We start from the raw sequence: 15,642 nt of genomic DNA on the forward strand, positions 1-15,642 counted from the left end.
ATGTAATGGTGAAATATACCCATGTTAAACTGTTTTCTTCACAGACACATTTATTGTAAAAACTCTCCTGCTGGATAAATGTTAGTTCGAAGGCAGCAGAGCCCTGACCTCTGTCAGCACCGCACCGTGCCTCGGGCGGCACCTCTCACAGGTAGCCTCATATCCGGCCCATTGATTTTGTCTTGCTTTGCACAAACAACCGTGGGGGATGTGAGGCTGCAACCACACACATCACGGTATCAGAGATTTTCAACGGTGATGAGTTCTCTGTGATGACAGGCTGAAGATTTGTACTGAGTAGAGTCTGCAGTATTCCCTTTTCCGTCTTGAGCAGGGACTGGCAATGTTAACTTTAAGATTGAATTAACTCATTTCAACTCCACAGCATTTGCTGAAACTGCAACTGGATCTAGAGCCCGGCAGTGTAGATTTATGGGTATGACATTCACACGCAGCAGTGCCCTCACTCATGTGGGACTCTTCGGTTTAAAGCACTGAGTTATGTCGTATTATTCCCCGTTCTCGCTCAGACAAAACCGACAGCCTGCGTATTACCGGGACGTGACATTTGCGGTGACGCGGACACTTTGCCACCTCCTGCCCAAGGACCTCCACCTCAAAAAGCGGCTCCAAGTATAGGTGGGACAGCCAGGAGTGCATGAGTAACTACAAACTTTCCCATGTGCACAACTTTCCCTCCTAAGTGAGGAAAAAGGATGCCAAAGCTGACAGCAAACACGTGCTGCAGCTCCGATCCAGCTCTTAATTTGGGCGTCAGTATGTTTAGAAAATGTTCTGTATTCTTTAAAATTGATATTACAGATTTGGCAGCAGGAGAGAGACAAATTAATCTGCTCCACCATCTTTCCCTGGGCACTAAAAACACGATATCAAGTTCAAACTGCTGGCATGTCTTGTCACATTTAATCAGATGAAATCAACGTCGTGTAAAGTCACGTCTCCATAATCTTTTCCTGTGGCTATTTAAACGTTCAACAGTGGCAGCAGAGGCCGGGGAGCACGAGCTCCGCGTGGAAAGGTAATTTGTTTTGAAGGTCAAGGGCGCTGTGATGGATCCCTGCTCATCTTTTCCTGTTTAGAACAGAGAAAAGCGATAATCTCTACTCCAAGCACTTCAGATCAGTCATGCTGACACGCCATATATCTGCGAAAGAACGAGGGTTCACTTGTCATTTACTCACAATAAAGATAACCTTGACCAGACTCCTCTACATTAAGTCACAGTGACTCAGGGCAGACAGTTTTCCCATCAGCCATCACCACCGAGTTTTCAGGCGGTTTGACCAAACTCTGGTTGAGCTTTAAACACAGAAGCCATTCATTACTGTACACATTCACAACAACAGCATTCAGGTGAGGGGTGGTGCAGCAAGCAGACAAAAGGACTTAAAGTTACAATTCTGCTGCGTAGACACCAGTGTCGGCCCTAATCACCAAAAGCTCCCTTGACATCTTTGTCTGTGTCTTATACATGTGTGGCACTACACTCGCTGGTGGTGAATCCTGCGGAGGATCTCCTGCTGTTTTTGGGCTCATTCAGACATTCTGCTGACTGTTTACGAGGGGGCTGGCTGGAGAAACTCCCGAGCACGTCCGGAGGCTCTCTCTCTCTGACATTTGCCTTCTCACATACAGTCCCCTCTGGAGAATGTCAGGAGATTCTCCGGAGTTCAGCGCTGCATAATCTAAACTCCCACCATATCTATTTATGAGCATTAAATCCAGCTACAAACAGATCACACAACAACTCAACGTTTTAAATCCAAGTCGACCTACAACAGAACTTCAACATATAATACACTGCACTGCATATTTCAACACCTCTAGTCGGGTACATGCATAGAATTTCCAGCATGTGTTGAATTTATCCGGCTCATGCTCTACCTGAAGCACCCTGCAGCTGCCACAGCAGGTGGCAAGTGCCACATTCTGCGTGAAATGAGCGGCACTTAGAGCTCAAGCCAGCATAAACACACTGTCCTTCTCGCTGATAACTTTGCATTGCAGTAACTGGAATCTCACAAGATGAGAAAATGTTTGAGATATAGCAGCACGGCTCGTGGGAGGTGGCTCATTAACCTTGATCCTAACTGGGCCTCGAAGGACGCCGTGTTGACTGGTGGAGAGTCAAAAAGGTTAGATGATGTCAGGGAAACTATGGAGCCCATAAAGGTGATGTTTTGTTATCTTGTGTGCACAAGATAATAACTTGTTCGCACGCGATAAATATCTCATGGGAACAAGTTAATATCTGCATAGTAAATGTTTAATTTAAGTGAGGCATTTCCTCTAATTTCCAATTTAATTGAAACGCATTGAGGTAAGTTGCTTTTAAATCTTTTAAGAGCAGAAAGAATTTCATTATATGACATTCCAAGGTGAAAATAAAACTTGATCTCTCCATCATAGTGTGTGCATGTGAAGTCGTGAGGGATGCATATGAATATTTAGTAACTTAAGATATTTTTGTCATGTGCAAACAAGATAAAACATATCACTGTTTGGGACTTTTTGTGCAATATCTGCAGTTTACAGCCATCAAGGTCAGTCCCTAATGAGCTATAACCAGGAAAAAAAATACTGTTACACAACAACACACTATCATTTCATTTTGCAACTTTTCCTCAATGTTTCTGACGACACTGGAGCAGAAAAAGTCCACAGCACTGACAAACCCAACCGAAAAATAACTAATCTGTGTACAAGCACAGCAAGCAATTGAGGTCATTTCCTACAAATATAGGAATTAATGCAGCCATGTTAAGCACGAGAATGTAGAACACATTAAAGGGAACTTCACTGACTTGTTTGTGTCTGTGCATCATTTGGATGCTGCATTCGGCATAAATGAGCATTATACTTTTAGGTTTGCAAGCAGAATGTATAAAATATGCATGAGATATTCTGATTTACAATCTCATAACATTTCCACTCAGTGGGCCCGATTCATTAAAACCTAACAAACACGACTGCGTGCACACACACACAAACAAGTCATCAGCCTCGGAGTGAACAGCATGAATCCAGATGAATGGTATTATCAGCCGAGATATTCTTTCTTCAACACCATGCACAGGAAGAGGGAAAACAAATCCAACCCCAACTTTAAATCAGTATCAGCAGTTTCATTCTTAGTCATTCTTATATTTTGTTAAAATGTGTTTCTAGCTGTAAAAAGGTCTGCGTCCATGTGGTGACCAGGGACGCACAACTGGACAGTGGTAGGATTGTCTTATTGTACTGTACTGTATGCTTCACATTGACATCAAGGTTAAAAATATTCAATTTTTGCAGGAATTGCATGATGACACAAGCTGGGGGGTTTTTTTTGGTGGTCACAATGTTTGGTTGGTTTTATTGGTCACTGCCCCCAGCCCCTCATGTAAACACTTCCTTTTTCCAGATCAGCAAAGTTTTGGTGCCTAAGTTCAACTAGTTTGTCTGTGGTTCGATATGAGGCACTGGCTCCAAACAAGCTCTTGAACTGCCTTTGTGGAAAAGGGGCATGAGATAAAACCCCAGATGATCCCACAGAACAATCTATTAAGCCATCCGTGTGCAAGTGTTTAACCAAGATCAAAATGTTATTATTTTATTTTGGCTTTGAGAGGAGCCAGAAACCAGGGACAAGGCTCAAAAGGCTTGAGATGACATGCTTTATTGTTTTCAGATTGTACTTGTTATTTTCACATGAGAACTTGAGGATGTGGGCTCATCCCCCAAATTAGTTTTTTCTGATAAATAATCTGTAATTCCAGAAGAAATTTTGTTTTTAGTTGAGACTTAAATCATTTTCTTTGCTTTGGACGCAATGCCTCTCTAATGCAGGTGGTAAACTGCCTCGCCAGAGACACACTGACAAACACACTGATTCATTTATCCCTTGCAAACGTTATCTATGTCTTGAAATACAAAATGTCAAAGAAATCCAAAGCTTGACAGACCGGCTGTGTACGGTTACTGATCCTAAACCCTGATATCAAGGGAATAGTTTTAGCCCCCCAGACAATCATTTCATTAATTTGTTTCCCGTGCTTTCCCTTTGACCTTACCACCGCACATCTAATCTTACATCACCACAATCTAATTTCTACTCGCAGAATTAAGAACAATTGAAAACTGCTCCACTATAAAGGGCATCAGTGATCTCCGCAGACGAGCACAGTTCAAATCATTACACCACAGTGTCCCAAACTAAGACAAGACATCAGACAAACCTATTTTCAGGCTGCATCAGCGCTGTTTATCAAGCTGTCAGAAATTACAATCTAACCAGCCGTCTCGCCTGCTTGGTCCATATCATATAACCAGCCAGTTAAATTAAAGTGCATAGGCTTGTCTGTCTCACCACTCGGTTTCCAGGCCTTAACTGTGGCTTACACAGCTGTTTCTACCCTCCTCTTCATCAGATACAAGGGGAGGGGCCCCTGAAAAGCAACACTGACTGTGCTGTACGTCCAGACCATGAGCGGAACCGTCTGCGTATCAATCCATCATTCCTGACACCGACGCAGTGGTCGCATGTACAGTGGGGTCATCAGACGTTTGTTAAATTTGGCACCTTCCTGACTGTACTGTTTGTGTTTGAGCCCAATTATTTCATTGCATATTCAGGATAATCACATGCGACAGGGGGAATCCTATACATAAAAATAAAAAGGAATAATAGTGGTGCCTATGGTTTAATTAGAAACCAGAGTTCCTCAACATTTTTAACATCATGGCTTGTTGAGGAAATTAACAATGAGCGGCTTCCATCCATTTATTTTATGCTTTCTCCCGCTTTTACTTTAGAAAATAAAATTAACCCAACCACAGTAACTTCAAAAATCTTTGCCGCTGGTGGACTGAGTTACAAAAGCTACAGTGAGGTACCACAGGGCGTCACGCATGCACAGCTGCATGTTGTTGCGGGGTCTCCACACATGCGCCAGTGGGATCGTCTGCGAGCGCGTGCATTTCCTGATCCAGTTGTGTCCGTGAGTGTGCGACAGCATGTTTGTGAGTGCACACGGGCTCAAATGTTTGCTCGGTTTATTAGCCTCTCAGATCTTCAGGCATGACTCAAATTTCATGTCACATTTAGCACATACGGCTTCGAGAAAGAAGAGCCAGCGAGTGAAGTGAAAGTCCCCTGGTGAGTGGTGGAGAGGAGCGTGTGTGGAGGGGAGGGGGGGGGGGGAGATCTCAAGCAAGACGTCTCACACTGAACATAGAACAGGACTGGAGGGGAAAAATAAGAGCAAGCCCTTAACTGAAAAAAAAAAAATACTGGACTTCTCAGTGATGTGTGGCTCAGAGGACAGGAAACAGTCTGATCCAACTGTTTAGAGACCGTTTTGGTTTGCTTTGAGTCTAACCTCTTGGTGGCGCCCCCGGGGAGTCTGGGAGCATACATCATCTGGCCAGCTGCTGGGCAAACTCTGCTTGCCTCCATCACTTTTTCCACTTTGAGTAAAATCGCTAGAATCCCCGCTGTCTTTGGATTGCTCGCTTGTTTTTGTCGAGAAGTGGAGGTTTTGGAAATTGAAAAGAGGACTCGCAGAAAATGTTCGCTCTAATGAACATTTTTGCAAAAGTGAATGTTGTGAAGGGGACGCAACAGGAGGTTGGGATTGACATTTGTATATAATGTCCAATTCAGCAAAAGACAATGACTATGTTTACATGGACACCAACATTCCTGTATTAGTCCAATTAATTAATTAATTAATTAATTATCTCCAACAAAGTCTATGAATCAACAGAAGCCAGAGCTGGTACCGAGTTTGAGTTGACTTCCAGGACATAGACAATGTCACTTCATGTAAATAATAGCTCAAAGTTCAAAAACAGTGTGAAGGAGGGATGTTTGCTGTGAAGAGGTTAAGTGCCAATTTTTTTTACCTCTGATGACGCACATTGTTAAAACGCCATTGTTGTAGATGGTTGTCTGGTATTTTTTGAAACATAAAGTTCACCCCACCTCCACACACCAGTCATTTCTGTACAGTCCCTTACAGGTTTAGCACCGAACTGACAAATGACTGTGTCAAGGTGCGTTGTTTTTGGACTCAGGAGCTGAAGATATCAGGAAAAGCTCTCGAGCAAATGCTGCTCCAAGTCTGTGGCCTCAAGAAAATAAACAGACTCTGCAAATGCCAGTCATGCATCGTTTTTCTAAAATGTATCTTTTTACCCATGAATGGTGGCAAAACCATATTAACCATAGTTTGCATGTCAGGCACACGTTGGTGAAATTATAGCTTCCTGCTGAGCCACGTCCCACTGCTTCTTTTTTCCTGCACACCAGCCTGTTTTATTTGTAGTGCCTGTTCTTATTAGACTGATGGAGTGCAGACCAGCAGCATCTGTGGCCCTCACCCCCCCATCCGTCCCTGCCTGCGAGGGCTGAGAAGCCTGGGGCATAAAGCCACAGGCGGTGGGAAGGGGTGGGGGGCAGCGGCGGAGTGTGTAGGGAGTGCCTCGGGGGTTCCTCGTTTTTCTTTTCTGGAGCCCTAGAATTTCCATGACACGGGCGAACACTGGCATCGCCGTGCATTACTTGTGATTCGAAACCGATGACAGACGCTGGAAAATCATTCCTTCAATTTCAGTCAAAGCACATGATATAAGGGTTGCTGCAAGGAAACAGGCGTCGGGTGCTTAATTGCGTTTTACAGAGTATGGATTTATGCATCACGCCAATAATGATTCATAAAGAGGAAATATGGACTATATATCAGATGTTTCGCCAGGAAACCATAAATGAGACAAGCTGGTAAAAAAAATAGTGTTAAAATGAGATTAGATCATTAGAGTTCGAGTAAACAGAAAACTCCTCAAACATCATTGCGGCCTTAAGGCTCATTCATACTTCCATTACGTATGAAGAGATACGTCAAACGATGTAATCATCACTGCCCACAAACTTCCATCATCCTTTGCATTGGCATGGTTGTTAAGGAGTACATCCACTAGGGGGCAGCGCAGAGTCAAGAGCCTCTCACAAAAATAAAAATGGCATCGTGGAGGAGGTTGTGATAACGAGGCAAAAGCATCTGTTTGTCCTATTGCCAGGGCAAAGTAAAATCATATAGATGATGTCGCCATTGATGAAATGTCTATGTGTCTCGCTCAAACAATTGGCTACACTGCCCCCCCATGATTACCTGTGATACTACTCCATTTCCTATGTATCCATAAACTTTCAGAAGGTGCGCACAAATATGGACGAAATTAACGCAGAGTACGGACAGAGGGCTTTGTCCGTTTCCGTATCTAACGTTGAGCATAAATAAGCCTTAAAGGGTCGCAGAGAAATCACCATATTGAACAGTAGACCAGCTGTTCCAGAAGGGCCACACTGGAGGTTCCTCCTTGGCCATTAAACGTTCTTTGAATACTTGTGGCTCAGGGACGAGGGAGACATGTGGGCGCGTGATGGGAGGTGAACTCGAGCCATCACAAAGGAGACTTCAGTAGACTTCAGAGGGAGGATGACTGAAAAGTTCAGTGGGGTGTCAGAGGGCACCGTGCAGATGCGACAGTGTGAGAGCGGCCTTTTGTGGAGGAGTTGCCACCCAGCTCTGACAGAGAGGCAGAGGAGTCAAGCTGCTGTGGCCATGGAGGAGCGGCATGAATTTGGGGGAACGACACTGATTTCCCTCCTCTACTGGATGATGCAGGGCGATGGAGGATGGGGTCATGTCGGATCAACACCAGAAAAGGGCCCGTTGATCGTCGCCAGCCCTGCCAATGCGATGCTCCCCAATTCTTTTGTTCAATATTTAAACAACAAATTTGCTTCCACGCAGGATAAAGAGAGAGCATCTACATGAGCAAACACCACACTGAATACACTGCAAATATAACTGGCTCAGACCTTCCTTCGAGCGTCATGCTTGAGTTAAGGGACCAGGAAAAGTTTAAATGCAGCACATTCAGCATTCAACTGTCCTCAAAACAACTTGGGTGACATTCTCTAGGAGCTTATTGAAGCCCTAGGCTGATGGCCCCAAAAAGAAAGAAAAAAAAACACACTGGAAGAATTGTGAGCCACATTCAACAGTTTTGTCACTGTCCAACTTTGGGCTTTGAAGATGTAAAAATCTGCAATGAATCCTAAAGGGAAAACATTAATTTTCTCACAAACGCGGCCCATTTCTGGGGCAAATGCTAAACTGGAGACAATCTTTTCATTCAAATGTGGGTTGCACTGTGGTGATGGAAATCCCAGCCAAGCTTCCTACTTTATCCCACACAAAAAAATTACGATTGAGGATGGGCGTCAGGAAACGGTCAAGGACACACGAGACGGACCATGAGGCGCGAGCATTTCAATTCAGCTCCCCTCCTTTGAAATGCTCTCCCAGCCTAAGGTACCTTCAATCTCCTGCGGAGCACTGTTGTGACATTGCTCGTATAAAAACCATGTCATCTCCTCTCAATTCAGAGCGTTCCCTCGGGTTAGTGTATTGTAAAAAAGGAGAAAAGTGTGCCACCCTTTCAAACCCTCCACTCACTTCTAGTGCTTTCAGCTCGCATGCCTTATCATCTCCGATAGAAAAGAAAGAAAAATGCTGAGTCAAAGGTACAGAGAGACCATCAGTGCTATTTCCAGCATCCTGCCGTTTAAAATAAACTGTGTTTGAGAATTGGAAATTAGAGGAAATGCCTCACTTCTGACTTTTCGTCACAATAAACCACGTCATGTTAATTTATTGGGACTGACGTAAAACCTGAGCTGAATGAATTAAGCTTGTTATGCCTGCAAGATGTTATTGACTGAATGGAGTACATTATGCCCACGGTTTGCATGTAGATTCCCCTTAAAGCAATTAAGAGGCAATCAAAATCATGATTGCCCATTCACCAACGAGGCTCCACCGTTAGCCTCCGGCCTCGTTTGCTCACAGCGACAGCTTCCCCCCCTAACCAGAAGCAGCTGGGAGCAGCGGCTACCTGGAAGCCTGTTTAGCTTTACATCGCACTCAGTAATTACACGACCATTAGGGCACCTCCCAGCACCAAACCACACAGAGGGCTTAATTTAAAAAGCTGTCGGTGATTAATTACCCGTTGCCCACCAAGTTGATATTTGAGGGGATTGGCACAACTGTAACTGTATCAGGCTGCTGGGATTACACAGTGTTAGGCGGGGGAAAGGGCGGGGGGGCGCGGGTTGGCTAAAGGAGTTGAAAAGAGGTGATTGGGTTGATAGAGTTGCGGCGTGTGTGGTTTCCCCTCTTGTGAAGTGAATCGAATGTGGATATACTATCGATTTTATTTTGAAACCTGGTCCATACCATCCTGCTTCCCCTCGCCCTTCACAACCACTATTGCCTGGTTAAAAAAAAAAGTCCAGCACATTAACAAGTTGTACGTTGTCGTTTCTCCTGCAGTGCACCTTCAGCTGCTGTTCAGCAGCCAGGCCTTTTGAAGCGTAAACTTCAAGAAATGCTGCAGAGTGGGAAAAGGGGGGATGTATGGGGGAGGAGGGGGTTTGAGGTGTATGGGTGAGTAAACAGGGAAAGCACAAAGCACCAGAGCTTGCAGAATGCACATTTTATTACAGTCCCATTAAACAACAGGCCCTGCATGGAATTCAGATCCCAGGGGAGGAGAAGGTAAACAAACAAAAAAAAAATGGAAAAAGAAAAGCAGCCTGCCAACACTGACAATTATTAGAAGGGGACTCGCTTCGCAGAGCGGCACAAAGAGCGGGTGTGACGATAGACATTTTCACACCGGGTTGGTTTGAGATTTATTTTCTTTGCCCCTACACCAGAGACATTTTACACCAACTGTATGGTGTGAAAACTGTTTTTCAAACCCAATGTGCGGCCCATAAATTCTGACATGGGTTTAATCTGAACATGGGGTCCCTGTTATAATTTCAGAAGGAAAAACACACACACACAGCTCTGTGAGGGTGAACTAACATTAAGCACAACAGCACTTTGAGGTTAACACAAGCATAGTTAACATGCTCACATTACAATAAACACAAAGTACAGCAGAGGCTGGTGGGAATGTCTTTATATGCATTTAGTCATAAATAAAAAATTTCTACCAGCTGACGGCCCGAGATGAGAAGTCATTATTTCAGCCTGGACCAAAGTGATAAACTATTGACATTCGCGTCCCTACAGCTACATCACTTGCGTGGCTGAAAAGACATTTCAGGTTGAGAACCCGTCTAAGTGTCGAAATGATTTCAGTCACGCAGAAGCTAATAACCAAGTCCTAAAATGACGGGGCTACAGACATCAGCAAAAACCTCCCCCTCTTTCACTAATTTATACATGAGCATTAAATCTAAGTTAGCGACAGACATTCTCAGATAAAGATGGCACAAGAAAAACTTCCTCCGATTCAGAGACAACCTATAAAATATCCCCAAGCTATGGACCATTGCTTTGTCTATGCAACCACTCCATCTTCTTTGACAGCAATAAAGTGAAGACTGCGAAAAGCACATTACTGTCCTCCCCTCAAAGAAAAAAGAAAAACCACATCTGAGCCACATGCAGTCTTCCTCGACAGAAGAGAGGATAAATATTGAGTGAACCCATTCAGCATTCATAAAGATATTTGGCCTGAAAAAAGCCCAGAGCAGAGCATTTACAAAGTATGGGGCAAACTGGCAACTGGCATCCACCAGTTTTCCAAGATCAAGATCAGTACCGCCTTGGTTTTAGCGTTGTCGTGCTTCATTTCATGTGAAATGTTTTCATTGTTTTATTTCTGCCCTCTACAGAAATGTGGTGGGAGAGAAAGAAGAAGAAAAAAATAGCGCATGACACATGATAGGGATTGAGAGCATCTCATTACGGTTAATACTTGTAAATACTTGGGGCTCATTAATTCAGGCGTTTTCACTCAGCGTGATGAGTCATTCGCCAAAGATAAACCACTTGTGAAAAGTGAAGAATTAGTGCCATTTATTTACGATTATCACTTTCCCTGCTCTTGGTTCTTCTTTCATGAGACATGATACTCGTTTGAATGTGTTGCTGCATGTTTCCACAAGAGGGATTTTTTTAATGGCTTTATTTATGGTTTGACTCTCTGGCTTCAGTTGGGATTCAGCGTCTTGCTCAAGGACACTTTGGCCCTGCAGTGCAGATGCTTGCCGACACTTGGGTTGTCCATCTAAGAAGATCCACCCACAATGCTCCTCTTTGTCTCTCTCTCACTATGTATCTATGTTACCGACAATATGTTCACATTCCCAACTAAAGGTGACCAAAGCTGAACAGAAACATACCTCCTCATCAAGCTTTTAAAAGTTGTGAAAACACAGCAGTTTCTTGCAGCATGTAGGAAATAACCTTGCAGTTCCGACAGCAAAAACGAGCATGAGCTTCACGTGTGGCTAATTGAGCACATGGATGTAGATATTGCTAATGGACACACTAAGCAATGAGAGTATAGACTTCAGCGTTTTTTGTCATTTTCACAGTTATCCAAGTCATGGATTTAGATGGAAAAATGTAAAAATCTGATATCTATTTGGTGCAACTTGGTTGAATTTTAAGGGGACTGTTGTGCCTTTGCGGAGTTAGGCGATCTACTGGGTGACATGCTAGTTTTATCTCATTTTAAAAAGGATCATGTTTGACAGACCTTTGCCATTTGTGGAAACCAATTGTCAGTGATCACTGATTTTTCAACCTAAAAATGTATAAAAGGCTAAGAGCGAATGAATGAAATAATGGTGTCTGGTGGCATCTTGAAGAAATCCACATGGAAACACTCATTTTGTAAACTTTGCGAGCCAAGAAAACCAGCCATGTGTACAGCTTAGTAACAATAAAAAGTTCTCACAATCCAATGGGTTTTTAAATAATTTATCTATCCGATATAGCGGGAGAATTTCCTCAACTCATTAAAAGTGCACTTAATCCTTAATTTTATCTGGGGGAAAAAAGGAAATACCTGGTTTTCACTCAACAGTGACAAAATTCTATTCCTCTGAATTTTATGAGGAACAGCCCTGATAAATCTACAACAAGAGGAAAGGAGTCTTAATGGACTCAGATTGCAGAAAACAGAAAACTCTGTATGAATTATTTGTTTAAGATGCCAGAGAGGTGGAATTCTTTCCATTTTAATCTTCACTGCCATCAACCTGGAGCTGTCAATCCCTTGTCAATTCTCCATTTTTGTGATTTCACCCCAATAACGATGATGCACAACAGTGAAAACCATGACTTTTATAGGAAACTATTTGATATCACTGTTCAAATTCTGCAGCATCCTCTTTAACAACATCTCCCTCACTGATGCTCTGAATAATCCAACCTTGTCCCAACATGATCAGGGTGCTGACCCACACTGGAGGAATAAATGTTTCCATCTACTGGGGAGAAAAGAGAATTTCATGTGGCTTTAGTGGACGGGCAAGATCAAAAGTCAAACCTCTCAGCACCTCTATGTATAGACCACAGTTAAATAGCTTTCTCTCTGTTATGCGTAATGACCATTCAGCTGTCCGCATCCCTCACAGTCACAGCTCCACCAGACTATCAACACATATCCAGACTGGTGGGTGTCATCGGTTTGAATGGAAGAAATTAAGGAGCTGTTCATTCTTACATCAATTTAAACAGGCTTCAAATCCACTCTCAAATCTCTCACACACACACACACACACACACACACACACACAGAGAGAGACAGAGAGACAGAGAGAAAATGCACTGGGGAAAGTAGTTTCCTTTACCTGGAGGGCAGTTGCATTCAGGTGAGGTTTGTCTGGCAGTCCGAATCTTGACAAAATTTTCATAGGAGCGCTGGAATATTAAAAGAAAGCAGATTTAATTCACGTGCACAAGATTATTTGCGTAAATTTCAAGCGTTTGGAGGAAGTGTTGCCTGAACAGGGTCAGTGCGCCGCGGCCAATTAAGCAGCTGAAGACAGTTAACTCATGGAGAGCAAGTGCAAGAGCCAGACTTACCTGCGAGAGCAGCTCATCAACTCTCTGTTGAACCAGTGAGCTCAAGTCATCCATGGAGGAACCGGGGGCGCGGATCAAGGTCTGCCCGCCATTCACACTCTCCAAATCCACAACCCGGTTCTGAATGTCCGCTGCGTTAATGCTCAGAAGGACGCAGAAGGCGACGGACGCCACTGAACATAAAGACGAGATTATGTTCAGCAGTGTTGTGCGGCGATGCCCTCGCTTCTCAGGCGCCACTTTCTCCATTTTCTCCACGCACTTTGATGCTCCTCTTGCCTTCGCGATCTCCATTCAGCAACACACGCTGTGGGGAGCAAACTGCATCTGGCGCGGAGTCACGAATTTTGTGGCACACTCTCCTGTGCGTGTGCGTGTGTAAGTGTAAGTGTGTGTGTGTGCGCGCGCGCTTGGCTGCGACGCTGCGCTCACGTACAGGGACTTAGTGGTGACAGCGACAGACAGACGAGCGGAGACCCTCTCCTCTCTGCTCCAGCCAAAGCAAAGTGAACCTGTGTGCACGGCGGCGCGCTGGGGCTCCTGCAAACTTGTTGCACAGAACCTTGCACAGTAGTCTCGCGCGCAGGAAAATGCCCTCATGCACAATAAAGTCAAAGCCTGGGGAAACACAAGGCAGCGCACATGTGGTGGAGGCAGCGTTACCACTGTGCAGGCGTGCTCCCCCTCATTACGCCAACAACACGCCTCCAATCCATCCTGACTGATTATCATCATTTATTGACGCGCTCTCAGTTAACGTGAAGTGCACTTATGATATTGTTCCCATGTGAGATTTATGAAAAAACTGCGTATTAGACCCATTTAGCCTATATTCGCATGTTTATTCGCATTTATGGCTCAAAGTAAGAGCATCATAAAACAACAAACACGCTTAAGATACTAAAGCATGAATAGGTTCATGTTCTGTGTGTATTCATTTTGCTTTCATTTTTAGAACTAGAGTCACTACAACTGCCGCTTTGCAACGTAAACACACTGATTTTGCCCTTTTGCGCTGCGTAAAAACGCATGAAAACATTTCAGGGTTGGTTGGACAAAGGCACGCACCAAACAGTCCAGATATGAGAAAAGAGCGCATCGTATTGATTGACTGTGTGCACTGGAGCTCGTGTGGAGAGGAGAGATCCATGAAGGAGCCCCGCAGCAGCTCAGACAAAAGGTGCTCCTGTGGCGTCTGTCTCTCGTGTGGACTGTTTGATGTCTTGAATTCTGATGAGATGTTGGTTATTATCTATTTTGTGGATTTACTGTGATGATGACACGAGTGGACAATGCGCAAATCCCACAATGAGTTAACTCCACATCCAAACCTGGAACATGGGTTTTTACAACTGCAGTGATTTCTCTTTAATTCCAATAAAAAATACTGGAAATGCAGAAGTGGAACATTTACTCCATACATGTTTGCACTTTGCATTGGCTCTAATCCACTTGCACCAAGAGCATTTTGTTTAAATGGCTCACAGAGGGGTTATCGATGTATTTACTGAGCATTGGCTCCACCGCCTGGCTTACATCAGCACCAACAGGCTACAAGTGTCCTCTGTCTCTTAATCAAAGCCATATTCAATCAGCAGCAGTAAGATCAGATATTCATCTCTCTGCACGCTTCACTCGTTTCATGATACCAAAATGTCTTTTGAGTGATATGAGTGACACTGAATAAAGTCAGTTTGTCATGTGCAGTCAGGAATTCTTAATGAGAGAAGGCTTAAAATATCCATAAACCTCCCAGAGACTCTTGACTCCTCATTCTGAGGTTCCTCTCTTCAGCCTTTTTGCATTTTAATGTCAATATGTCTTCGCTCCAATTCACTCTGAATGAATGGATGTAAGTCTTAAGGGACAGCTGCACGCCTGTGGGTTATCATGACATTCATCAGGTCAGATTTTTATCTCTTTAATACCCCTAAAATAATATACTCTATAATCTGATTCATAAATTATCTCTTGGCTCCCTGGCATGCAGTAGGTACCAGATTGATTTTTCAGGTGAAGAGATGCTGACAAATGTCCACAGACACACAGACGCACACACACACAGACAGACACACACACACAGCCATTACACTTGAGATAAGATAAGATAATCCTTTATTTGTCCCACAATGGGGAAATTTGCAATATCACAGCTGCAAGAGACAAAAATAGACATCAGTAAGTAATAATAAACATGCAATACTTAAGTGTAAGGTAATGTAAAAAATATAGAAAAATATGTATGGAATAAAAACTAGTATATGTACACTTAGTTGCAAGTGACAGTAGTCTGCAGAGACCCAATTTGAGCCCAACAAGCTTCATATAATGACCCATTACTTCTGCACATTAGCCATAAAGTATGTGCACTGCTTAATCTATTTTTGCACTTTTCCGGTTTGCACTACAATCATACACTACAGGCTCATATGCTATCTGTACCTTTTTGAAAGCGTATTAATATGTCACTTGAGCCCTTATATGTTGTGTACTTATATGTTACTAATATTATAAGGAGGATTAATCTGATTGGTTTAGATATGACCTCACTTATGTCAGTCCTTGGAGAGGGATCCCTCACTTGCGACCCTCCCCATGAGGCAAATTGTGATTTTTGAATATGGGCAATAAAATAAAATGTAATTCCCAACTTCAGCCTGAGAAGAAGTCCAATGAG

At 43.5% G+C, this 15,642-nt stretch overlaps 1 protein-coding gene across 15 annotated transcripts in view; it reads right to left on the reverse strand.

Moving 5' to 3' along the window:
- LOC118102448 (collagen alpha-1(XXV) chain) overlaps positions 1-13,599 on the reverse strand; it is a 146,415-nt gene extending 132,816 nt beyond the window's left edge. For 5 of the 15 annotated variants that reach the window (XM_035148641.2, XM_035148634.2, XM_035148639.2 and 2 more), the window contains exons 1-2: positions 12,966-13,596; positions 12,731-12,800 (exon numbers count right to left, since the gene is read on the reverse strand). In XM_035148641.2, coding sequence (XP_035004532.1) covers positions 12,731-12,800; positions 12,966-13,259 — 364 coding nt within the window. In that variant the 5' untranslated portion in view covers positions 13,260-13,596. Of the gene's footprint in view, positions 1-12,730; positions 12,801-12,965 lie in introns of all 15 variants that reach the window. The other 10 variants (XM_035148644.2, XM_035148645.2, XM_035148633.2 and 7 more) reach the window with 5 other exon arrangements.
- Positions 13,600-15,642: the final 2,043 nt, after the last annotated feature.

The sequence above is a fragment of the Hippoglossus stenolepis genome, chromosome 23 (assembly GCF_022539355.2).
Source record: "Hippoglossus stenolepis isolate QCI-W04-F060 chromosome 23, HSTE1.2, whole genome shotgun sequence".
Taxonomy (NCBI): Eukaryota; Metazoa; Chordata; class Actinopteri; order Pleuronectiformes; family Pleuronectidae; genus Hippoglossus; species Hippoglossus stenolepis.